At 33.6% G+C, this 25,668-nt stretch overlaps 3 protein-coding genes and 1 pseudogene across 4 annotated transcripts; all 4 read right to left on the bottom strand.

Annotated features, from left to right (window-relative positions):
- Positions 1–5,343: 5,343 nt before the first annotated feature.
- Positions 5,344–8,083, bottom strand: LOC144548850 (uncharacterized). Its single transcript, XM_078297562.1, has 2 exons — positions 8,014–8,083; positions 5,344–7,232 (listed from the first exon to the last, which is right to left on the bottom strand). Exon 2 carries the CDS (start codon positions 7,222–7,224, stop codon positions 5,344–5,346), a length of 1,881 nt encoding a protein of 626 aa, XP_078153688.1. The 5' UTR covers positions 7,225–7,232; positions 8,014–8,083.
- A 729-nt stretch (positions 8,084–8,812) lies between these two features.
- On the bottom strand, positions 8,813–12,326 carry LOC144548851 (uncharacterized). Its single transcript, XM_078297563.1, has 5 exons — positions 11,976–12,326; positions 10,866–11,300; positions 10,681–10,746; positions 10,511–10,576; positions 8,813–8,929 (listed from the first exon to the last, which is right to left on the bottom strand). The coding sequence occupies exons 1-5, from the start codon at positions 12,324–12,326 to the stop codon at positions 8,813–8,815; spliced, it is 1,035 nt and encodes a 344-aa protein (XP_078153689.1).
- A 6,643-nt stretch (positions 12,327–18,969) lies between these two features.
- LOC144549011 (pathogenesis-related protein 1 pseudogene) lies at positions 18,970–19,695 on the bottom strand (annotated as a pseudogene). The gene has a single exon (XR_013509539.1). The product of XR_013509539.1 is annotated as a pathogenesis-related protein 1 pseudogene (transcript).
- A 2,205-nt stretch (positions 19,696–21,900) lies between these two features.
- LOC144548852 (UPF0481 protein At3g47200-like) lies at positions 21,901–23,372 on the bottom strand. The gene has a single exon (XM_078297564.1). It carries the CDS (start codon positions 23,370–23,372, stop codon positions 21,939–21,941), a length of 1,434 nt encoding a protein of 477 aa, XP_078153690.1. The 3' UTR covers positions 21,901–21,938.
- Between the last annotated feature and the right edge of the window lie 2,296 nt (positions 23,373–25,668).

The following is a 25,668-nucleotide window of genomic DNA, read 5'->3' on the forward strand; positions in this document are numbered from 1 at the left end:
TTAATAATTTATCTATAGAATAACGGGTACAAAATAGTTGTTACCCTTAATCTTAGTCCAATAATATAACAATTTTTTTATTACACATACCAATATCCATTAAGTTAACAAAAAAAATTTCTACACATATCTGCCTTATCGTATATGATACTAATCGGGTAAACAGTTAAAAGGGTTTCATTGACGCCATCTAGCTAGTTTCAGTTCTGAAGCAGATAACTATATATGTTTCCATATTTATACCATGAACTACTGGATTCAAAATCAACATATTCTCTTCTAAATAGGGGGCTAGAAGTGCTTAATATCAACATATACAATAATTATAGAGCAAGTGCTTACTTGAATTAAAGCTCTTTGAGGTGCTCCTTAGACGAGCTCAGCTCCGAGATTGGGCCCGGGTGATGTGGTTCAGTTGTAGCGATCGATTCTTGTCCCGAAGAATTAATCCAAGAGGAGATGGTTGTAGATGGTAATTAATGGCATTGGAAGAACTGACTCTCCTAGAGCTCTCTTATTTTAAGGGGTATATATTCTTAGCTCCTGTGTAAAGAAATTAGGGTTTATGCTTCTTACTTTCACTGTTAATTAACTTTCATTATGTGTGCCATATTCCATTATGCTTCTTACTTTCTGAATTACAGTCTCTAAAAAATGAGTGTTAATTCATATTTTATCCATGAAAATGAAAAACTTAAATTTATTTAAAATCAGATTTTCAATATTAATATCTACTTTTCGATCTATCCAGCAACAAGACTCATTTATTTTACTAATTATATTACATATTCATCATTAAAAATTAATATTTTACAAAAAAAAATATTACTACAAAGATGCATTTGATTTGACAATTAACAGTTTGTACGAGATATATATGAACTGGACCACGTCCGTTGAATATTTCACAACCTAATTAAGATTAATTAATTAATTAATTCAAAATTAATCAAATAAATAGCAGCTGATGCGGATATCTGCTCTAAGTGCAATTAAGTAGATTATTTCTCTCTTTCTTTGTTTTTTTATGCTTTGCTCAAAGGTACTTCCAAATTGAACTTTAATTGGTGTAAAGTGGAAACTTTATATATTCCACCAAAATCGAATATGTTCTTGACTTGAACTGATTATTATATTCCTTTCCCTCCATGCACATGTGCACATGAACTGATTATTATATTCTTTCCCTCCTTTCACAAGCATGCATCTTTCTTTCTTTTCTAATGTAGCTCTGTTGTCGGGTCTGTAAACCCGTTAGATTAATGAGCACGGTCACAAGCTTGGTGTGTTGATGGACTTTGCAAGATAAATCTGGTCTTTATTTATGGGCCGAGTCCACTTCCATCAAAACCTATGGTTATTTATTCAAGTGGTGGCAAAACATTATTTGATCCGAATCCATTTTGAACGATTTAAAATTGAACAAGCTGAAACTAGATTGCAACTCAAATCCGAAATGAGCCAAGGCGAACAACATAAAATTCGATTGATTCGAACATGAAAGATTCAAAATCAAAGACAATCTAAAGTCAGATAACGAATATCCGACTTGAGCAAACCAAAATTGCACTAAATTCAACATAGGTGTATATTTGGGGAGGTAAAAAATTCTTGATTCGGATATAATTCAGGAATAATTCGGAATTAAGTATTGGGTTCATATCAAAGATTTAGTCTCAATTTTTTTTTTGAATTTTGGATAAGAAAGTTTTGAATTTTGGACTTCCTTTTGTATTATATTAGGCCCATGACCCATCAATATAAACAAGTCTTAAAAAAAATTGGCCGGGAGCAAAACCTTTGTCCGGTTTCCACTGCTTTCTATTGCTTTTTACTCTACTTTTTGCTCCAGTTTAGTCCCACAAGCAAGACAAAAAGCGCTGAGAGCGCTAAGGTTATTTAAGAACACAAACATTATGTTGACGTTATTCTGTCTAAAAGATTTAAATTGGTACATACATAGTTGTACAGCAGGAACAAATCCAGTAGTAAATAAAACATGCACAAAAACAAAGAAGAAATTAAATAAGAAAGTCAAGCAGTAAGGAAGATTATTTATGAGCTCCAAGAGTTTTACTTCTTAACTTTAAAAATCAAACAACATCTTCAGCATCTCTAATGCACATGTGAGTCATGAGCAGATAGAGGTGTGTGAGAAATTCTCCACCCTGGCTCAATTGCTTGGCATGGTAGTACGTCTTGCAATTAATAGCCGCATGGCGCAGCATCTCCACCCAAACTCCACTGATAAGGCGCCACCTCCGGTCCTCTGCCATCACAGTTAGCTGTTTTACAAGCGAGCGTGCATCAGACAACACTGACCATGTAATTTTGTCCCCTAAGATATTATCATCCATGTCTAAATGCAAATCCAATAACGCTTTTCTTGCCTCTTCTTCTGTAAGCCCACTTCTCTTTGTGTGAATGTAAAATTTGACATGGGCACAGGTACACCATGTAGTTTGAAATTATCAAACTTATTTCACGGATCTGATCTGACTGAGCGTGATTGTCATTCTTAGCACCGTCGGTGTGGAAGAAGAGATCCGTGGCAATGTGTTATATTAGAATACTCTGGTCAAATTCCCTCTTATTGATGCACCATGTGATCAAAGGGTTAATTGCCTCCTTTTCAATTACTTCCTTGCCTTTGCAATCTTTTAACTCTTGCAAACTGATCACGGGTACGAGCTGTCCATATAAAATCTCTTCTAACTATTACAACCTGAACGACCAATCCGAGGAAATGTCTCCACCAGAGCTTATTATCCTCAATTGAAAATGAAGTGATGGTGTCTGGCCCACGAAGGTGGAGGAGGAGGAAAGGAACCCAAAAGGCCATCAGGCCTACGCCACCAGCGCCTACGTTTTGCCTCCTAAGAAGGTTGCCGATTGCCAAGGTGGCAACGTAATCAGGAAACAGGTAAAAGAACCAGAGAAGAAATTTGATCGAGGAGCTTCTGGCCAGTGCGCTTTCTCAAGGGAGACAAGAAGACCAGGCCAAATTGCAAGGATAGGCTTACCAGCATCAGGATTCTCATTTCCTGAACATTCCAGAGCATTTTCAAGTTCTCTTTTGTAATTGGCATTGTGGTACCTTTTTTCACAAAGAAAAGAGAGGTTTCAGTTGTGTGTCAATGGATACTGTACAGATCCGGTGGAGGTATTTTGCTATCCATACCATACTCTTATCTGTTAATTTTGGGCTTTACTCATATCATACCCTTATCCGTTAAGATAAAAAATAACAAAATGAATAATTTGTAATTATGGAATAAATTAATAGTTTATATAATTTAATCTGTATTATAACAAACAAATAAATATAATAGACATATTGTACGTAATATCATAAAATAATAAAATTATAATTTTGTCATAAATTACTAATTAAGAACCAATTAAAAATATTGTATAAATTAATCTAATAAAAATAAAAAAATATATAGTTAATTATATGTATAAATAAAAAATATCATATATAATTAGTTGTTACCCACGCGTATTCATCCATGGAGAAGTCGAGATAATACTGGAAAATTTTACAAGCATTTGATCAGCTATAGAAATAAATAAGGCGTCAGACATGAGACTTTTGCATGCATATTTTATTGAAATTGTACCATGCAACAACTAAAACCACATATTTTTTGAGGCGGGTTTTGGATCCGGGTAGTTTCAGATATCCGCTTTGTTTACATAGTAAAAAAATATAGCCATATCTGAATCCGGATGTTTTTTTCGTATTGGACAAATATCCGAATTTATTTATCCAAATTCGCAGAAAGAAAGATCACGATCTCCGTGACCTATGTTGTGGAAGTTAGAGGTGTAAACGGATCAAATATGTATCTTTGTATCGTTATAAATTTTTAAATACAAATACATATTGGATATCAGACTAGTTAATTGAAAAAGACCAGCGGGTTTGACCCGTCCAAACCCGAGACCCGTCTAGACCCAGACCGGACTAAACAAAAACAGACCTGTTTCGGTTAGGAATAGTCCTATTTTGTTCAGGAACAGTGCTGTTTCAGCCATAAACAGTCCATTGTTTAAAAAAAAAAAAAAGATCCGGACTAGATCCAGATCTGACCCGGACTGATCCATGTGAATTTTGGACCATGAGTCTAGTACGGATTTGGGCCAAGTCCTCCAAATTAGACCCGCCAGATTCGACCCGTGCTAATCCGTAGACCCACCGGACCTGAGAACCGTGGAAACCTTGGCCTAGCCGGGTCCGGACTGACCCTACCCGACCCGACCCGTTTTCAATTTACTATATCAGAAATATATAAATAAATATGAATCAATGTAATTCGAATAATTAAAAGTCAGTTATGTACAATATATGGAAAATAAATAATATCTAGATATTACCGTTGACTTGCGCTCTTAAAAATTTCATATATATTATGATTTTTTTTTTGACCAACAGTAGTAACAAGTGTCCTCCCTTGAAATAATGTGGCTTCGCCACTTGTTAGATTCTTCGAACTCAAATAATTTTTTATTCCCGGTCATAATTGCTGTTATATGTAGGATATATAATAGAAAGTGTCATACTGTATATATATGTGCCTGAGTAGTTTTGATGATTATCTAGGGATGTGATTTTAACAGAGTAGTTTTTGCTTCATGCAACGCATGAACTATATGGAGAGTTTTTTTCAATCTACACTGTGTGTTGAATGAAGGAAAACCAGCTCTGTTGAAATCGTTATCCGGTGCAATTCTGCTCCCATTCAAGATCAATCATAGTCGTTTATTCGATAAGGGCAAATATTTAAATCTGCACCAAGTATAAATGATTCCGTGCGTTATAAGCGTGGACTCAAAATGAACTTGTGAAATTTAATTCCTGATTTCGTATTAGAAATATTCAGAATTTTTTAGTAGAACATGAATGGTTTTAATTAGTGAAGGCAAATTAAGGATGAATATACAATATATAAATCAATTTATAAACAACAAAATTATTTAGCACACAAACATTCTGTTCACCTTATTCTGTCTAAAAGATTTATGTTGGTACAAACACACACACACATACATATATATAGTAGTACAGCACACAAGAAATCCAGTAGTAATTAAATAAAACATGCACAAAATCTAAGAAGAAATTAAATAAGAAAGTCAAGCAGTAAGGATATTATTTATGAGTCATCAGCACACACTACAACAAAGTAGACATTTTTTGCGAGGGAAAAAGCGCATTTACGACGGCCGTCCGTTGCAAAAGGTAAAAACTGAACAATGAAAGTAGTCCGTCGCAAAAAGTCACTCTTTTATCCTCGCCAAAAGTATCTCAGGATCTTCAAACAGCCGGCCCCGGAATCTCTAAGGCGGTACTTTTCGGGGAAAATATCCTTCAGGAATATTCACGCACTGAACCATGAGCAAATAGACGTGCGTGAGAAATTCTCCTCCTTGGCTCAATTGCTTGGCATGGTTGTACGTCTTGCAATTAATAGCCGCATAGAACAGCATATCCACCCAAGCTCTACTGATAATGCCCCACCTCTCGTCCTCTCCATACCTATTAAGCTGTCTTGCTAGTTTGCACGCATCAGACAACACCGACCATGTATTGGTCTCATGCTCTATGATATCATAATCCAATAATGCATTTCTTGCCTCTTCTTCTGTACGCCCACTCATCTTTACGTGATAGAAACTTTTGACAGCAGCACAGGTTTCCTGAAATCTTATTTTCCCAATTCCATCCGGCATCATAGACGGTTGCATGATTAAAAGGTACACCATGTAGTTTGAGATTATCAAACTTATTTCACGGTCTGCATGACTTCTGTTATTGTCATTCCTAGCACCGTGGGGGTGGAAGTGGAGATCCGTGGCAATGTGCCATCTTAGAATACACTCGTCAAATTCCACATCAGTGTCGCGCCATGGCAAAACGTTCTCTCCCTCATGTATGAATAATTTCCCTGTATTGTAATCTTGAAAATCCTCAAAAGGCATGCGGATGGACCATTCATATAAAATCTCTTCTAACTTGCCTGGCACAGGAACATCGTGAATGAAAAAAAAATTATCCCATAAATTTTCCACCTTAAGTTCACCCAAAATCCGTCTAATGATGGTATTTTCATCTCTCAGGGAAATATTCAACAAGCTGTATTGCCCCATCGACTTTGACCACCGGGGCTTGCTCCCGAATAAAAAACATGACATAACTTTGGCAATAATAACTGCCAGATTCTTTAGTAGCCTGTGTTCCTTTTGTTCAAGTGCGATTATCATCCAATCAGAGAATATGATTAGAAGAAGGGAAATCAATTCCATGAATAGAGCAGAACCAAGTAAAACATAAGATATTATGATGTCTGCTTTTGTGTAACCTCTTTTCTCGCTCTTAAGAAAGAGTATGAAAGCAGGGAAGATCATCCCAAGAGAGGCAAATCGCCAGAGGAAACCATGCGGACCATTGATAAGAATAGCCTTGGTGTGAAGCATATCATATAGGAATGAAAGCTCCATGTCCACCATTTTAAATGCCATACGTACACCACGGTCCCGGAAATACTCTGCATATTCTATATTGCCTTGCGTCCGGAAGATGAGCCTGAGGTCTGCCACCAGAGGCATGAAATTTATAAATAAACCAAAGGCATCAACTATAATGGAAGGCTGCGGCTCATTCCATGGTGTGCGGCTCAATGTTTTCTGGCCTGCATACCTTCCCTGTTTATGCTCCTTCAATTGATCCATGCTGGAAGAACGGAGAGCCAAAGTTCTCTCCAAGTACTTGACCAATCCAGCAATGAAAACAAGGGCAGCTGCTACACGAAGCCTGGGAATAGCCACCAACTCGAGCAATACTATAAATGATACAACAACCTGAACGATCAAGCCGAGGAAATGTCTCCACCAGAGCTCATTATCTTCAAGTGAAAATGAAGTGATGGTGTCTGGCCCACCAAGGTGGAGCAGTAGAAAAGGAGCCCAAAAGGCCATCAGGCCTATGCCACCAGCATCTACGTTTTGCCTCCTGAGAAGGTTGCCGATTGCCAAGATGGCAACGTAATCAGCAAACAGGTAAAAGAACCAGAGAACAAGTTTGAGGAACTTTTGGCTAGTGCGCTTTCTCAAGGGAGATAAGAAGACCAGGCCAAATTGCAAGGATAGGCTTACCAGCACCAGGATTCTCATTTCGTCAGCATTCCAGAGCCTTTTCAAGCTCTCTTTTATAATTGGCATTGTGTTACCTTTTTTCAAAAAAGAGAGAGAGGTTTCAGTTATGGATGTCAATGGGTATGGTATGGATTGGGTGGAATCATTTTCATATCCATACTCTACTCTTATCCGTTATGTTTTGGTTTTTCTTATCCCTTACAAGTTAAAGGATAACAAAACGAATAATGCGTAATTATCGGATAAATTAATAGTTTAATTATATAATTTAATCTATAATGTAACAAATAAATAATATATTAAACACATCATGTGCATAATTTCATAAAATAATAAAATTATAATTTTTATTCCATTAGTTTAATAATAATAAATTATTAATCAAATATAGGGATATAAGATGATATATAATTTAATTTTGTCAAAAATTAATAATTAAGAAACAATATAAAATGTTGTTTAAATCAATCTAATCAAAATAAAAAATATAGTTAATTATATGTATAAATAAAAAAAATATCATATATGATTTAATAATTTATCTATAGGATAACGGATACGAAATAGTTGTTACCCTTAATCTTACCCTGATAATCTAACAATTTTTTTATTACCCATACCAATATCCGTTAAGTAAACAAAATAAATTTCTTACACATATCTGCCTTATCGTATATGATACTAATCGGATAAACAATTAAAAGGGTTTCATTTTCAGTTCTGAAGCAGATAACTATATATGCTTCCTTATTTATACCATGAACTACTGGATTCAAAATCAACATATTCCCCTTTAAATAGGGGCTAGCAGTGCTTAATATCAACATATACAATAATTATAGAGTAAGTGCTTACTTGAATTAAAGCTCTTTGAGGTGCTCCTTAGACGAGCTCAGCTCCGAGATTGGGCCCGGGTGATGTGGTTCAGTTGTAGCGATCGATTCTTGTCCCGAAGAATTAATCCAGGAGAAGATGGTTGTAGATGGTAATTAATGGCATTGGAAGAACTGACTCTCCTAGAGCTCTCTTATTTTAAGGGGTATATATTCTTAGCTTCCGTGTAAAGAAATTAGGGTGTTTCTGCTTCTTACTTTTACTGTTAATTAATTTCCATTACATGTGTCATATTCCAATTCAAAAATTATATTCATACATTGATAATAACTGTTTTTCCTGAATTCCATTCTATAAAAATGAGTGTTTACATATATATTATCTATGAAAATGAAAATGAAAAACCTAAATTTATTTAAAATCAGATTTTCAATATTAATATCTACTTTTATCTTACTAATTATATTACATATTCATCATTAAAAATTAATATTTTACAAAAAACAAAATTACTACAAGGATACGTCTGATTTGACAATTAACATTTTGTACGAGATATATATGAGGCATGAGAAATGTTCTGAACTGGACAAGTCCATTCGTTACTTCACAACCCAACTAAGATTAATTAATTTACTAATGCAAAATAAATCGAATTAATAGCAGCGGATATCTGCTGTAAGAGCAATTAAGTAGAAAACTATAGTTAATTAATTTCTCTCTCTTCTTTGTTTTTTTTTTTTTTTATGCTTTGCTTAAAGGTGGGGCCAAATTGAACTTTAATTGGCGTAAAGTGAAAACTATATATATTCCACCAAAATCAGATATGTTCTTTGCTTGAACTGATTATATTATTATATCCTTTCTTTCCATGCACACTTAGCTTTTCACAAGCATGCATCTTTCTCTCTTTTTTAAAGTAGCTCTGTTGTCGGGTCTGTAATACGTACAATATCCAATAGATTCAGATAGGGAATGAAGAAATTCAGCCGTTGCTTGTTGAAGGGAACCTATCAAATCAGCAACTGTAGAATACATAAAACAATATATTCATCCATGGACAAGTCGAGATAATACTGTAAAATTTTACTAGAATTTCAAAACAAGTCAGGCATGAGACTTTTGCATGCCAATTTATTGAAATTTTACCATGCAACAACTAAAGCCACATAGTTAAATACATTATATATCATCTTGTAAGTGTCAAACTGTTTGTAAGTTTTAATAAAGATTTTGGTTTTAATAATTATACAGCCATGCCGTGACGACAGTAGAAGCAAATACATATGAGCTGTTGCATATTATGTTGATGGGAAGAACATAACAGTTGCATGATTATGATCAGAACATACTGCCTGGACATCAATTGCAAAAATTAGCAATTGAGGAGATACTATACATAATTGTTACTTTTCTTTTAAATAATTCAATAATATTTGTAGCTCATTATTTTTTTTTTCATAATGCTCTGGAATGAAATAAATCAGATACAAATTGTTTCTGTCTCTCTCTCTCAAGAACAATTAGATTTCTGTTTTAAGTGCTTATTAATTTACCTTTCTGCGGAGAGAAGCAGATTCAATTCCTGCAAATTGTTGAAGGTTGAAACACTCTTAAAGACTTCGCTCAGTTATTCTACAATTTGGTGGTACATAATTGGACAGTCAACAGGAAGTCTTTTCTCTCACAAATTTATTGAGATAACCTGCAAAATATTCAAATGCTGATTTGAATAGATGACTGAGTCAAATATAATTCACTGGATTTAAAATAAACCCCAAAATATCTACCACTTTTCTCCCCTGTGATCTATGTACATGCCTGAGTTATGACAAACAAAACTAAAGGATATCTCTAACAAAATAAAAATGAAGAAGGTGAAGAAGGTGAGTTAATTCATGGTGTTTGTGAATATGTTTGTAAATTATTTGATATACTGAAACATGCAGTAAATATAAAATGGCAATTTGTAAATATAGTCATTTTAATATTACTAGTAGGGGTGTTCATTGGGTCCGATTTTTTCGGTTTTGAACCGAACCGAATTAGTTTGGACCAAACGGTTCAGTTTGTTTGGTTTAACGGTTCGGTTCGGTTTGCTTTATAAAACCAAATTATAACTTTGGTTTGGTTCGGTTTGAAAATTTTGAAAATCGAAACGACCGAACCAACCGGACTTTTATATATTATGAATTTGGTCCAAACCACATCGATTTATTTCTTAATCAATTGCTTTAAATACTTCGAATTATTTCTTAATATCCCATTTTATCTCTTAATACCTCGATTTATTTCTTCATATACTTTGGTTTATTATAAATCAATTGCTTTAAATAAAAAAATTAATATATTTCGATTTGAACCTCACAAACCTCACAAACTGAAATAAAACTTCTGTTCGGTTCTGTTCGGTTGCAATTCTAAATCGGTTCGATTCGGTTCTATTTTTGAAACCGAATTATAACTTTGGTTTGTCCAGTTCGATTCGGTTTCAACCGAACCGAACCGATGAACTTGCCTTTGATTGGGTTCCTCTGCTTTTCTTCACTTCTTTTTGCCTCAGCGTTTTAACCGAATAAACACCCTGGTTTCATTAGTAAAAATAAGGATAATGCTTGAGCATTTAATTTATGAAATGATGTCTCAATTCATAATGCTAGAAAGATGAACTCGGCAACAATTAATTACCTCTGACAATTCTCTGCTCTTCTTTTCTTCTTCCTTCATTCTCAGTGACTGAACAGGATAAACCCTCCGCCAAGCATTTATTTTTCCCAATAACCAATTAATAATCAATAAATGCACAGATATGAGATAACAAATTATACCAAGAATTTCTGGTAACCCAAAAATAACAAGTGCAAATCACTAACCATAGATGAAGTTCTGAGATCCTTGAGCAAAATAAATTTATAAATCTCTAGCTCTATGCTGTTCTGCTCCTCACCTCTCCTTTCCATCTTTTTCATGGCCCTCTCCAGTACCAAATCCCTCTCTCTGAGCATCTCCTCTGTTTTCTCTCTCTCCAGTCTGAGCCTCTCCCTCCTTTTTCTCACAATCTCCAGCTCCTCTGCTAAAGACGCTTCCCTCATCAGCTCATCATCTTGCTTCTCCTTCTTCAAGTTTTCTTTGCATACACTGGGTTGAATCAGATGGTTCTCCTTGCTCGTGTTATCTTGAATCAATGGTTGGGTTGTAGTTTTCTGATTGAGCTTTTTTAGTTTCTTTGGTGGGTTTTCTAGCGACGGTATAGAGTTCAAATTCTTAGGCTGTAGGGGTCTTCGGATTAGAGTCTCCATTGGCAGCTTCTGCCAATTTTTCAAAAACTTTGAATTTGAAGCGTCAGAGAGGTAACGGCTACTTGAAAAAGGTATGTCTTTTTCTAATTAAAAAATGCATAAAAAAAAAGGAAGAGAAGGAGAAGGTGGTTCTCTGTTCTAAGCTGAATGTACGGTTTTAGCCTTGGATAACACATGGGATCAATGAGTGTACTAAATATGTAATTACACATGGTGTACATTAAGTACGTACACCGATTGGCACAGAGTGTGGGTCCGGTTTGAAACGGTTCAAGAATATTTATGTGATCCACAGATGTGGGAACTTCTGTTGGTACGCAGAAAAAATGGGCAGATTTGGGAGTCCGTATCCCCCCAGGTACCTGAGGTGCAATTAATAAAAATGGATGGCCCAGATTAGTTCCATCCAGGCCAAACTCAATCCAGTACCTGAGATGCTTTGAGATTCGTGCCAAGTGAAATGAACGGTCCAAATTCACCGATTGAACCTCAGGTACCTGTGGTGATACGGATTCCAGATTTGGAACAAGATGCCTCGGTGTATTAATTTGGCTTCTTCTGCTTGGGGCACTATAGAATTTGAATTCATTCAAGTTTTTTGTCATGTCATAATTCCCATCTGAACCCAGACGACCTTTTTTTTTTACTTTATTTATAAATAGTCAAGTGCTCGTGCGTTGCAACTGTGATGGCCTCAACTATATCCATTGCAACTGTGATGGCCTCAACTATATCCATTGTGTTCTGGCGTGCATATCTTCCCTGTATATGCTCCTTCAATTGATCCACGCTGGATGAACGAAGAGCCAAAGTTCTCTCTATGTACTTGACCAATCCAGCAATGAAAACAAGGGCAGCTGCTACACGAAGCCTGGGAATAGCCACCAACTCGAGCAATACCATAAATGATACAACAACCTGAACAACCAAGCCGAGGAAATGTTTCCACCAAAGCTCATTATCCTCAATTGAATATGAAGTGATGGTGTCTGGCCCACCAAAGTGTAGTAGTAGGAAAGGAGCCCAAAAGGCCATCAGGCCTACACCACCAGCACCTACGCCACCAGCACCTACATTTTGTCGCTTTTACCTCCTGAGAAGGTTGCCGATTGCCAAGATGGTAACGTAATCAGCAAACAGGTAAAAGAACCAGAGAAGAAGTTTGAGGAGCTTTTGGCTAGTGCTCTTTCTCAAGGGAAATAAGAAGACCAGGCTAAATTGCAAGGATAGGCGTACCAGCACCAGAATTATCATTTCCTTAGCATTCCAGAGCCTTTTCAAGATCTCTTTTATAATTGGTATTGTGTTACCTTTTTTTCACAAAAAAGAGAGAGGTTTGAGTTATGGATGTTAATGGGTATGGTATGGATCGGGTGGAATCATTTTCATTTTATCTGTTACGTTTTGGCTTTTCTCATATCCCATCCTTACCAGTTAAATGATAACAAAACGAATAATGTGTAATTATTGGATAAATTAATAGTTTAATTATATAATTTAATCTATAATCTAACAAATAAATCCTCATTCTATTATTAAGCACGTTGGGTGTCTAATCCACCAACAGCTATGATTAAAAAATGAAATTTCAGATTTAATCTCAGCCCTCCAATTACATAATCTGTCTTATTTTGATTGAATGCATGTGTTTTATATATATAAATCTAAATTTAGTTAAAAACATACTCGTCACATGTACTGCCACACAATACGTTACCATTAAAATTGAGCAGAATCCAAAATTTAGCTATATATTTTTCCATTTTCTTATTTCTTTATTTCCTTATTGCTCCCTCTTTAATTGAGCAGGCTCCACCTTCCTATAACATCCCGAAAATTTTGAATTATTACTATTTATGCTTAAAGATTATTTTTATAATTTTAAATCAACTAATATAATGATTAATTTTATTTTATTTTCTATGTATTATTTAGTATGATAAAAAAATAAATTATTATTTTTTGTGTTCAATTATCAATGTAAAATGAAGAATATGATAAAGTATTATTTATGTTATAATTTGATGATTGAGACAAATACATAGCATATCATGTGACAAATGGTAACTGCCAAAAATCTATATAAACGATTTTATTTCTATTTTTATCCATAAAATAATAACATTTCCTTCGCAGCTATTTGTGATAATTGTGTATAAATGGTAAAACCGTTTCATTTTTAAAGTGTTATTCTCTGTTTGATTTGATTCGATTATAGAGAAACAAAATTAACAAAATAAAATCCCGCATCTATTCATTAAACCTTCCATAAATAATTAATACCTGCCTTATTCTCTGTTTGATTTCCATTGAGTACTGCCCCATTTCAATTTCTTCACCGTATCGAATTCATACGGAATCCAAACACGATCCAAATAAGATCACACATCTTTCCTCTTTTTCTTTCACAATCGATCGATCAAGGAGAATTTTATTGTATGTTCAATTTGAATTTTGACTACGTCACCGTGATTATAAGTTGTCATTGCAATCTGACTTGAAGTTTCAAAATTCTCGCTATCAGGTAACTAGACTTCTCTATAATTTATATTTTTGTTTTATATGGTTGATTTGAATATTAATATTGCATATTGGATTATGATAATATATTTAATGAGATAGCGGGTCTGAGATTAAAATTTGATTTGTGGTTGTAGCCTCCCACAGTTGGTTGGACTTCCCAGTATGTTGACGGCCTTCCAATGTTAGATAAATTAGCGGTTTAAGGAATTGTGTTATGAGAATATGGGAATCGCCTGTGGCAGGGATTACATGTGTGAATATGAAGTGACTTGTTTTACAGATAACCTAGACCGACGTACTATTACTGGTTAAATATGTATGCATAATTCGATGTGTATTGGTGTGGGTTAATGGGGCTTGTTTAAATGTTTGTTAAATTAAGTCAATTATAGAAAAACGTATCGTTAAATAAATAGGTCACTGAGCTTTGTAGTTGACTCCGTTTTGTTATTTTGTTATTTTTTTATTGGTGACGTAGGTTGGCGGATCAAGAAAAAGTGCAATGATGATGTTATAATCACTCTCCGGTTGGTCAAAATCTGGAGTGTGATATAATTTATTTGTATTTTTATCATACTAAATAATACGTATAAAATAAAATAAATTTAATCGTTACATTAGTTCATATCAAATTTTATTTTTTGTTTTAAATAGAGATGTGTAGTATATTTAATATTATAAAAATAATCTTTAAGCATAAACAGTAATAATTCAAAAAATTTGGGATGTTGCACTTTCATTTTTTTTTTTTTTTGTTTCATTACTTCTTTTTGGTTTCTATAGAGATTACAATGGAAATCGATTTTTTCTTTATTTTCTTATTTCTCTTTTCTTTGTTTCTATATATATTGCTGTAGGAAATTTAGAATATATTTCTAATTTTATTTCTATACAAAAATAACCCACGGCCCTTTGAAAAAAAAAACCCTCAAATAAAACCAAGAAAAACTCATAGAAACACAAAGCAGTAGGACAGAAAGAAGGAAAACAAAACAAAATTAGAGAGGTCACCAACAAATACGATAACGGTAGAAGGAGAAACCCTAGAAACTTGAGAGGTAACATTGATGAAAATTATCTGAACGTTGGCAACTGAAGAAATAGAGAGTACATGTGTGCTTTGTTAGCTTTGTTTTTACTTGTTCTTGTGCTCGGAAAAAAAGAAAGATGCGCCAAGTGTAGGTCAAGCTGTGAACCCCTTCAAATTCAACAAACTTAAAACAAGTATCTCTATTTTGTTAAAAAAATTGTACATTAGATTATTACTGTTGACATTTTTAACTTTCATTTTTGTTTGAGAAACTTGGAGGAATTATCTCTCTTCTTGATGAGTACGTAATTCTTAAAATTAAATCCTTGATACTCCTTTTTATCCATTACTAAAATCATTATACTTTTGAGTTTAATTGAGTTTTTGAGAAGATTTTAACTAATTTGATATACTTTTTCAATTTTTAAATTTGTAGTCAATAAATGGTGTTGAATTATGAAGTTTTTGTACCAGTGGTTATAATTAATTTGGTGTCTTTGTTGGAACAGTGAGATCCAAAAGTAAAAGAAGAGCACTGAACTTCTCATCAGAAGAGCTACTGATTATAAGTGATAGATGAGAATTGATGCTCAACTAAAAAGTATAAATGAAAATTGTGAACGTTGGGACTGAAATAAACAATATCAAGCAGTCGGTCTGGGGCCTGGTGAGAAAAGTTAATTTTTTTATTTGTTGATCTTACATAGCATTCTGACTAAAGAAGTTGAAAAAAATGTATTGTTTGTTTCTCTATTAATACTATCAGGATCGAGAAGATAAATTAATGGAAGACAAACAAGTAATTTGATTCTTATTAGTCAAGTATTTGAGTGGTTTAGTTCTACATTGGTCTCTGAGAATAAATTTGTTTCATTGATTTTTTTCTTTCTAAAAATATGTTTTTCTTTTATAATATGTTCCCGTTGCAACGCACGGGCACAATACTAGTAATTCTATTAAACACATCATGTACATAATATGATAAAATAATAAAATAGTTTTTTATTCCATTAGTTTAATAATAATAAATTATTAATCAAATATAACGATTTAAAATGATATATAATTCAATGTTGTATAAATCAATCTAATCAAAATAAAAAAATATATAGTAAATTATATGTATAAATAAAAAAATCATATATAATTTAATAACTTATCAATTATTCTATAGGATAACGGGTACAAAATAGTTGTTACCCTTAATCTTACCCCGATAATCTAACAATTTTTTTTATTACCCTTACCAATACCCGTTAAGTTAACAAAAAAAAATTCTTACACATATCTGCCTTATTGTACATGATACTAGTCGGGTGAACAGTTAAAAGGGTTTCATTGACTCCACTAGCTAGTTTCAGTTCTGAGGCAGATAACCATGTTTCCATATTTATACCATGAACTACTGGATTCAAAATCAACATATTCCCCTGTAAATAGGGGTTAGCAGTGCTTGATATCAACATATACAATAATTATAGAGTAAGTGCTTACTTGAATTAAAGCTCTTTGAGGTGCTCCTTAGACGAGCTCAGCTCCGAGATTGGGCCCGGGTGATGTGGTTCAGTTGTAGCGATCGATTCTTGTCCCAAATAATTAATCCAGGAGGAGATGGTTGTTGATGGTAATTAATGGAATTGGAAGAACTGACTCTCCTAGAGCTCTCTTATTTTAAGGGGTATATATTCTTAGCTTCCGTGTAAAGAAATTAGGGTTTATGCTTCTTACTTTCTCTGTTAATTAATTTCCATTCTGTGTGCCATATTCCATTATGCTTCTTACTTTCTGAATTACAGTCTCTAAAAAATGAGTGTTAATTTATATATTATCCATGAAAATGAAAAACTTAAATTTATTTAAAATCAGATTTTCAATATTAATATCTACTTTTCGATCTATCCAGCAACAAGACTCATTTATCTTACTAATTATATTACATATTCATCATTAAAAAAATATATTTTACCAAAAAAACAAATATTGCTACAAAGATGCATCTGAATTGACAATTAACAGTTTGAACGAGATATATATGAACTGGACACGTCCGTTGTATATTTCACAACCTAATTAAGATTAATTAATTCATTAATTCAAAATTAATCCAACAAAAAGCAGCTGATGCGGATATCTGCTCTAAGTGCAATTAAGTAGATTATTTCTCTCTTCCTTTGTTTTTTTTATGCTTTGCTCAAAGGTGCGTTCAAATTGAACTTTAATTGGTGTAAAGTGGAAATTTTATAAATTCCACCAAAATCGAATATGTTCTTGGCTTGAACTGATTATTATATATATCCTTTCCCTCCATGCACATGTGCACATGAACTGATTATTATATTCTTTCCCTCCTTTCACAAGCATGCATCTTTCTTTCTTTTCTTTCTTTTTTAATGTAGCTCTGTTGTCGGGTCTGTAAACCCGTTAGATTTCTGAGTGTAGTCACAAGCTTGGTGTTATGGATTTGGGTAAATCCAATTGCAAGATAAATCTGGGCTTTATTTATGGGCCTAGTTCACTTCCATCAAACCTCTGGTTATTTATTCTAGTAGTGGGAAAACATTATTTGATCCGAATCCATCTTGGATGATTTAAAATTGAACAAGCTGAAACTAGATTGCAACTCAAATCCGAAATGAGCCAAGGCGAACAACATAAAATTTGACTGATTCGAACCCAAACGATTCAAAATCCAAGACAATCTAAAGTCAGATAACGAATATCCGACTTGATGAGCAAACCAAATTGTAGTAAATTCAACCTAGGTGCATATTTGGGGTCATAGTGACAAATGAATTATTCACGTTCGGTTTGGCGAGGTCAAAAATTCGTGATTCGGGTATAATTCGGATATAATTCGGGAATAATTCGGAATTAAGTATTGGGTTCATATCAGAGATTTTAGTCTCAATTTTTTTTTTTTTGAATTTTGGACTTCCTTTTGTATGATCCTGCTAGCTATGTTTGCTAATACACTTTCAGACAGATCCTGCTAGCTATAAATGATGAAGGAATCATATATAATTATATATTCCGTTGTTGCATGACTTGACTTGTAGGAAGCTAATAACTTTTTTCTTTGGATTGTCTCCTTGTGGACCTGTGGTTTTAGGTGGACAGAAATGCCACAGAGAATAACATTTTACCTGGTAAAAAGGGCGTAGACCATTGGTTGCATATCTTCTTAGGAAAATGAGGGGTAGAAAAAAACAAATTGTCGACATTGACAAAAAAAAATTAAAAAAAAAAAATCATATGTTTAGGCAGAAACTACGCTAAAGCTATCCAAAAAATAATAATATTTTTCTATAGATCGACATCATACATGTTAAGGCAATGTTTGTAAGTAAAACAAAATAAATGAGTAGAATAAGAAGTTAACCCTTTCACTGTTAAATGAGTAGAAAGTTATTATTATCTTTCACATGTTTTATAAATGCTTAAAAATATAAATGAAGGATGTTGATGTTAGTATATATTTATATAATTAATTACTTTAATTGTCCACATAATGATATGTTTTGACTAGTAGGACCAATAACTACTCCAAATCTTTGCAGGGTTTTGAAGCACCAAAATATAGAACAAATGTAGGGTTCAAGGGATATAGAACGCGTAAAGCATCTTCGAGACTACAGAGCAATTGATACAAATGCAGTACTAATCTAGTTAATATTATTAAGACAACTGCAGAGCCTTAGGCATTCCTAAATTAAAATTGATTTAATCATTGTAAGATATTTAGAACAGCTGACAATTCTAGTAATTTTATATTCAACGCAGATAATGATAACCTTAATAAAATAAAGTGCATCATATATAGTAAAGGAATTACTTAACACTAATCTATGTCAGAGATTAGAGAACCATCATTTGTGGAGTACTTCTGAACATCTAATGCCACAAAAAAACTAAGAAATAATTTATATTGAATGATAAACACAACGGATATTGGCTGCACGAGTATCGATACTAAGAACGGACATACAATATCGGACATGATCGAGTTAATCAAATGCCACAATAAAACTAAGAAATAATTTATTAATGATCAAGTTAATCAAACACCAAAACATGAGCATTTTCTTTCAAATCCTTTTGTTAAGAATGGACATACAATATCGGACATGATCGAAAATCACACATTTCATACAATAATATTTATTTCATGGAATCTGTCGATTCCATGGAAACCAGGAAAACACAAACCAAATGGACCCTTTTCCTTCCTTTATTCAAATATATCCAGTACTTGATATCATACTTAGATAAGAAAACGTAATTAAACCCTTTCAATAAGGCTTCCTTCCAATCACATTACCAGGAGGGTTATAACTGCATATGATAAACACACCGGCATTGTTGTCGCACACCACCCTGGCACAACCAATCTGGGTTGAGTCACGCCATACCACTTGTGTGTAGTGACCACACATCTCACCTGATGCGCACGAATTCGTGTTGTAGTCGTAGTATTGCTTCTCATTCACCCAATAGTTAACAGCATCGATGCCAGAGTAGCTTGTGCTAGTGCCCATGAAAATGTTCTCGCCGTATTGGCCACCTGAGTGGACAAGGCTACAGTCGCTTTTTCTCTGGTTGGCATAGTTCTCGGCATAGGCTTGTACTGTGTCATCCCAAGATATGTCGGCCACACCGACTGCAGATCGTGCTGCGTTATGGCCGTCGAGATAGTCTTGTTGGGTGTTCTGGGCTAGTGTTGTGCTTTGCATGGTAAGGACCACAACACATGCAAACAAAGCAAACATTTTTGCTACAGACATGTTACCCTACTGCTTAATTAAATGAAATTGTTCTATAACCTGGTGATCAGGTAATAGTTTAGGTTTACAAAGGGGTTAATCACTGTGGAATATATAGGTCAGTGATCATGGATAACATTGTGCAGATAGCTACGCAGAAAGGCTCGGAAAACGTCAAAGGCGGCTTTCTATTAATATAATTAGACTTGAAAATGAATGCATTAAAATAATTTATAATTATTCATTTTCTAACACTTGTTTTTGTACAAAGTAAATTCAAAATTTATAAATTGATAAATGTATTGATTAATTTTAACGGTTTAGATCGTCGTTTGAATCCGATTGATCTTATATATTTTAGTGTTAAACTTACCAATCACTGTGCTAAATTTATAAGCTTAACTCAAATTTTATTGCCAACACAAATGATCGATGGAATTATATATTCTCTATTAAGAAAGACATTTGTTTGTTGGTGGCCTGGTGGGGCTAACTTAAGCAATTGAGGTTTTCTTTCTCTAATACTTGTCCATTGCCGTGTAGAAAAAATAGTTGGTTAGACTAAGACAATTGACTAGGTGCGCATTCAATCAAGAGTAATTTCCACCCGTAATTGGTGGACAAATAAATTATGTTCCCTATGAAATTGATTAATTATTTATTTCTGTCCTAAAATTACTCTTGACTGAATGTTCACAGTCAATGGTCTTAGTCTAAATACTCATTATTTTTTCGGAGTTTTTTTTATTAAGGGAGCTAATAATAGTATCCGAACTACAGTATCCGCACTCAGTCTAAATATTCATTTTCTGATAAGGAATCTTAGGTTTCTATGTAAAAAACTTTGTAAATACTTATTAATATATAGTCCAGCTCTTGTCTATTTTTATATATGTGCGCTACACAATACAACGCCCCTAAAAAGAAAGTGTGACGAGTCGTGGACAAAGCATTATATGAAACATAGAAAAAAGTGTGCTTTGTAAAATTATATTCCAATGTGAAAAATAAATTCTCATATCCGAAAATCAAGAACAATTTTTAAATAGCATTATTACCATATTACGTGTTTCTCTGTTCCTTATGTACTATTATAATTAATCAGATTTTCATTTTAACATTGATAAAACAATATTTTGAATGATGATTACCTATAGAAATTTAGTATGGTAAATTTATTTTTGGGGGAAATGAGATACCGCCGCAAGCCGCTAAGGGCCAATTTATTTTAATATCCAACATTAAATAAAAAATAATGCAAATATTCAAGTATTATGAACAATTTTGAAAATGCCTAGACTCCCGAAAATTTCGACGGCTGAGAAAATAATTGGGGCACCGAAAATAACAAAGAAATTGTTTTGTATATTTATGATTTTTTATTTATTAGAAAAGTTTATAAGTTTTTTATTTTTTTCTATTAAAATATTATAAAAATTTACATATTTCTTCGAAAGTAGATCGAATACTATATGTTTTGATTCTGAGTTATTGATTCCGGTTCAAATGTCATTTCTAGATAAATACATAAAATATTGAGATCCTTCTGTTTTTGACATATAAATTACTTCTTTTAAAAAAATCAAAATAGATATCATATTTTAGAATTTAATTGTACTAGAAGAACTACAATATTTTCTTTATTTGCTCATAACAAAAATATTTTATATTTTTTTTCAATAACACACAAAGAAATATTTAATTAGTTTTTCTTACATCGACAAAAAAAATCCAATATTATAATATTTCATCTATTTTCGAAAATCTATATAAAATATTTCTAATATTAAAATAAAAAATAAAAAATCATAATAATTTCTAATTAAATAAAAAAAATCATAAATATACAAAAGGGTTGTGGGCAGAAACCTAACTCATGTTATACGGCCGCCGAAAATTTCAGCAGTCCAGTTCTTTATTCGACTATCAAAATTTTTGTTGGTTTGAATATTTTTAAAATTCTCAAGACTACTTGGACATTTGTATTATTTTTTATTTTAATATTGGATATTAAAATAGAATCGGCGGTAAGAGTATTTCAAGAGGTGAAATTGGAAATAAATAGATCTATGTGTTGCTTTGCAAACAAAGTAAAATAAACCAAAGATATATAGTGCACAGCTACAAGGGTACTTGTGATTAAAACTTCGTAGCAAATCATAAAAACAAAAGACATACAAGATACAACACTAAAAGGAATTACAATTGACAAACAAGGAAGAAAAATAAATAAATTAAGAAATAACTCCTTCCAAACATTTACAATAGAAAGTAATAGCATCACCTTTTTCTTGTTCAATTTAGAAGCTCTGAATAGTACGGAAAATTAAAGTATCATGGCTTGGGGGGACGGATGTAGGACAAAAATGCAAAGAAAGATTGCACCAATGTAAGAACTAGAAGTATGAAAGCAGCGATGAGAGAAATTGCTGCCCACGGACTGCTAAAGTAATCACGAATCAATTTTGCTCGCTGCCTGTTCCAGCTTGATCCGATGTATCTGTTCACTTCCGTGTATAATTCTGCCAAATAGTGATATGTGCTAAAAGCTGTACCTTCGGTGGCCTTGTTGATGAAATGAGTCAAGTCCTCTTCACTGCCTAGCCAGTTCTCAATGATTCCGCACTCTTGTAATATTGTCACATCATTTGGTGTGTTAACTAGATTATCCAAAAATGCTACAAACCTTGTAAAAGGTTTATTCTCTTTGCCATAGTTGGAATGTTCAAATGCTAAAAGGTTTGCGAAAATAGGCTTAGTGTCATCAGTGATTGCTAGTCTAGGGATTTTTAAGACACCATATTCAAATGATATGTCGAGCATATGTTTTGGGTTGCATTTTGGTGTGAATTTCAGGCCCGCTTCTTGGAGCTCAGTGGCAGAAGGGATCACCATCGAGGATAAATTCCCGGTACGATTCGGCAATGGCACTGACGACCTTCCAGAAGTTGAATGAGGAGGTCCTCCTCTGAGCACACTTGAACGAAACCGATGAAGCAAGTCTTTGATAGTTCTATTGGCGCTGAACATTCTGGTAAGATCAAATGATTTGGAAATCAATACAACTGATTTCTCTGGGTTGGGCACTAAATAGTGGTAATAGAGATGGACCAAATGATGAATTTCAGCTGGTGGCTGGTATGCAAATTTGGAGTCTCTAGTGACATTTGATAGTTTGCGGGCCACATTATGAACAAGGGGATTAACAAAATTCTTTCTAATTTCTTGTTTTAAACCAATCTCATACAACTTCTCGACTATAAAGAAGGGAATTTGATTCTCTAAAAGTAGCAAATCACGAACTATGAAATTATAATTCCAGCCAATCTCCAAAATAGAATTCCCATTTCTTTCGTACTTTTTTAAGAAGTGCTCAAGTACGAAGCATCCGTCAAGTAGCATCATCTTGACAAATGCATTGCTGTCAACATCATCAAACGTCTCACTATAACACCTCCGTGTTCTCATTTCTAGCAACTTCATCTCTGATATACATAGATTCAAATTTATGTGGTCTCCACGAGACAAGAAATCCTGCAGGTATCGTCTTTTCTGTTCCTCCACGGTTCGGAGGTGCTTTTGACCACGGTGGAATGGGCCGATGGAGACGACAGAGGGCTCGAAGATATTCTTCTTGCTTTGGGAAATATTATGTGGTGTGCGAAAGATAGTGAAGTTCTTTGTCTCGTTTGCATTACCCCATAATGTGTCGAGTTCACGTTGTAGACAGGCTTCGAGATCTACAATGTCTATTTGGGCTTCTTCCATTAGCATTTATTTTTTTTCGTGAATGGGAGAGTTTTGGTTTTGCTTCAAAAAGACCTTAAACATTTGTATTTATATTGATCATTAGTGTGCCCCATCACGCTGAGCTGGAAGAACCAAAACAGTTGTTTTGTAACATTTAAGTCATGAACTACCTATAACGGTTCCCAAAACAGTTGTATATGCCCCAAGAAAATTTGCTATTATGTGCAAAATGTTGTCGGTCAAATGGAACTTTTCAACAAATTCAAAAAATCTTCTTAGGTGGACGAAATAGTAATCATTAATTAGTAATTACAATTCAGTTGTACTTAACACCTGCATTGAAAACGCACATTCCAATGGCCTTATTACAGCTAACAAATTTAATAATTTCTTTGGGGAAGGGAAAGGAAATGCTTGAACCTATTCGGATTCAAATTCAAAATGCCCTTGGGCCTACCGAACCTAATATTTCCGAAACCCACAAAGAACTCAACTTCAGCCCAAATGAAGAACAAATTAAAGAATTTATGAGACAGCCGAAGGAAGAAGACTCTTAGCAGATATTAAATAAAGAAATTAATAATTAAGATCCTTGCTGCAGGGGATCAGATGAACCAGGAATTGGAGATGAAGGTTAAAGAACTTCTGACCTTCTAAATATTTCAATGAATTTTCATTTTTCTTTTGTATTTTCCAACTTTGATTAAGAATAGAGGTATTTAATGGATTTGTGGAGCTGTAAAATATTGCCACGCAAGGAGCGGGTAAAATAGGTGGTTTTAGGCGTGAGAGCCATGTGGCCATGTGGCTTTGAATGCCACGTCCTCCTTAAGTTTTTTTTTTTTTGGAAAGTGGCAGAAGCTGCCACGTGATGTATTATATAGCACCAAAGAAATAAGAGTGTTGTACAAGTGGGTGAAATAAAGCTGCATACAGGAGGCTAAAACAAAGGCTGCTTGGATACGAATTTAACAAATCCTAAAAAAAAGTAAAAGCTAAAAAGGATTCAGAATATTTCCTTGTATGCCAGTATGGTCCTCCTTAAGTTTTACGTTTACATATTTAATAAATAGACCCCTAAATTCTCAAATTTTGTATATAAGTTCAAAATAATTTTAAAAGAAAAATTTATTATTTATTTTTTTGTTTCTACAATCTACAGTGTTCATTTTTATAATTTAAACCTTGGAATTCATAAATATTATATTTAGATCCGAAGTATATATATTTGAAAACTATATATTATCGGTGTTACAAATTCCCCATTTTCAAAAGAATTTTGTTCTCAAAATTTCAAATAGTAGACATTAAAATCGAATGGAACATAATAAATGATAATTAAATTGAATTTATCATATATAGGTCAATCAGAGGCGATAATAAACATAAATCAAAATAACTTGTCATTAAATTCAACTACTGATAACAGAATGTTGCCGCATCGGCACCGGCCGCCGTTCAAGAGGATGGGAGTTCTCAAGGTGACATCAAGAATCTGGTTAATGATCTGATTAATTAGTAGCTACTGATGCAGACTAGCTAATTAAGTAGATCAATTTTCAATAGAAAAATAATAAATCTGTGTGATTTTGAGATGATTTTTTTAGTAATACATGTATTGCTCTCCTCTTTCTCTCTTAAATTTCATTATTCAAATATAAGTTGTTTTATTTATTTTTTATTTTATAAAATGGGATTCTGATATATATAATATAAATTGATTGAGAGTTGGATTATTGATAGAAATTTAGTACGGTGGATCAACTTCTGCCATTTAAAACTCCCCGAGGTGGATCAACTTGGCTCTCATACCAATTTGTTGGAAACTTTGCTGATTGCAGCAGCCTTTTTTCTGGTAAACTCGCTGGTACGAAAAACAGAGTTTTGACAGAAACTTCTGATAAAGAAAAATCTGCTGTTGAACAGAAAACTAATTTCTCAATATGCTGGAATTTTCATTACTTACACCTTGCAAACAATTACATAACATTCTTACAGATTTATAACAAGTATATCTATCAAATTTTAGAACCCACTACTTTCTATAACTGCTCTACAATCTAAATTTAGCATCTGTTACCATAAATAACCCTGCTGACCAGAACTGCAGTTCATCCTATTTCAGGCACATCATGCCTCTAATTACTGAAATTAATAAAATAGAGATTGCTAATTATAGCACCCATGCCTCTGATGTTAATTATAGGAACTTTTAATCTATTTTCAACACTCCAGCCATTGAAGGAACTGCCAGGCATTCATGAAAGCCAAGGTGGGGACCCTGTAGACAACAGCATCGAATCTGCCAGCAACT

This window comes from Carex rostrata, chromosome 34, assembly GCF_964058835.1.
Source record: "Carex rostrata chromosome 34, lpCarRost1.2, whole genome shotgun sequence".
Lineage (NCBI taxonomy): Eukaryota > Viridiplantae > Streptophyta > Magnoliopsida > Poales > Cyperaceae > Carex > Carex rostrata.

Excerpts from the sequence above, each read along its gene's own strand:
- LOC144548850 (XM_078297562.1), bottom strand. The coding sequence starts at position 7,224 with ATGCCAATTATAAAAGAGAGCTTGAAAAGGCTCTGGAATGCTGACGAA.
- LOC144548851 (XM_078297563.1), bottom strand. The coding sequence starts at position 12,326 with ATGGCCTTTTGGGCTCCTTTCCTACTACTACACTTTGGTGGGCCAGAC. Across the intron at positions 11,301-11,975 it reads ATATAGTTGAGGCCATCACA|AAGCTGCCAATGGAGACTCT; the intron begins GTTGCAACGCAC and ends AAAAATTGGCAG. Across the intron at positions 10,577-10,680 it reads AGAGCAGAGAATTGTCAGAG|GGTGTTTATTCGGTTAAAAC; the intron begins GTAATTAATTGT and ends TAATGAAACCAG.
- LOC144548852 (XM_078297564.1), bottom strand. The coding sequence starts at position 23,372 with ATGGAAGAAGCCCAAATAGACATTGTAGATCTCGAAGCCTGTCTACAA.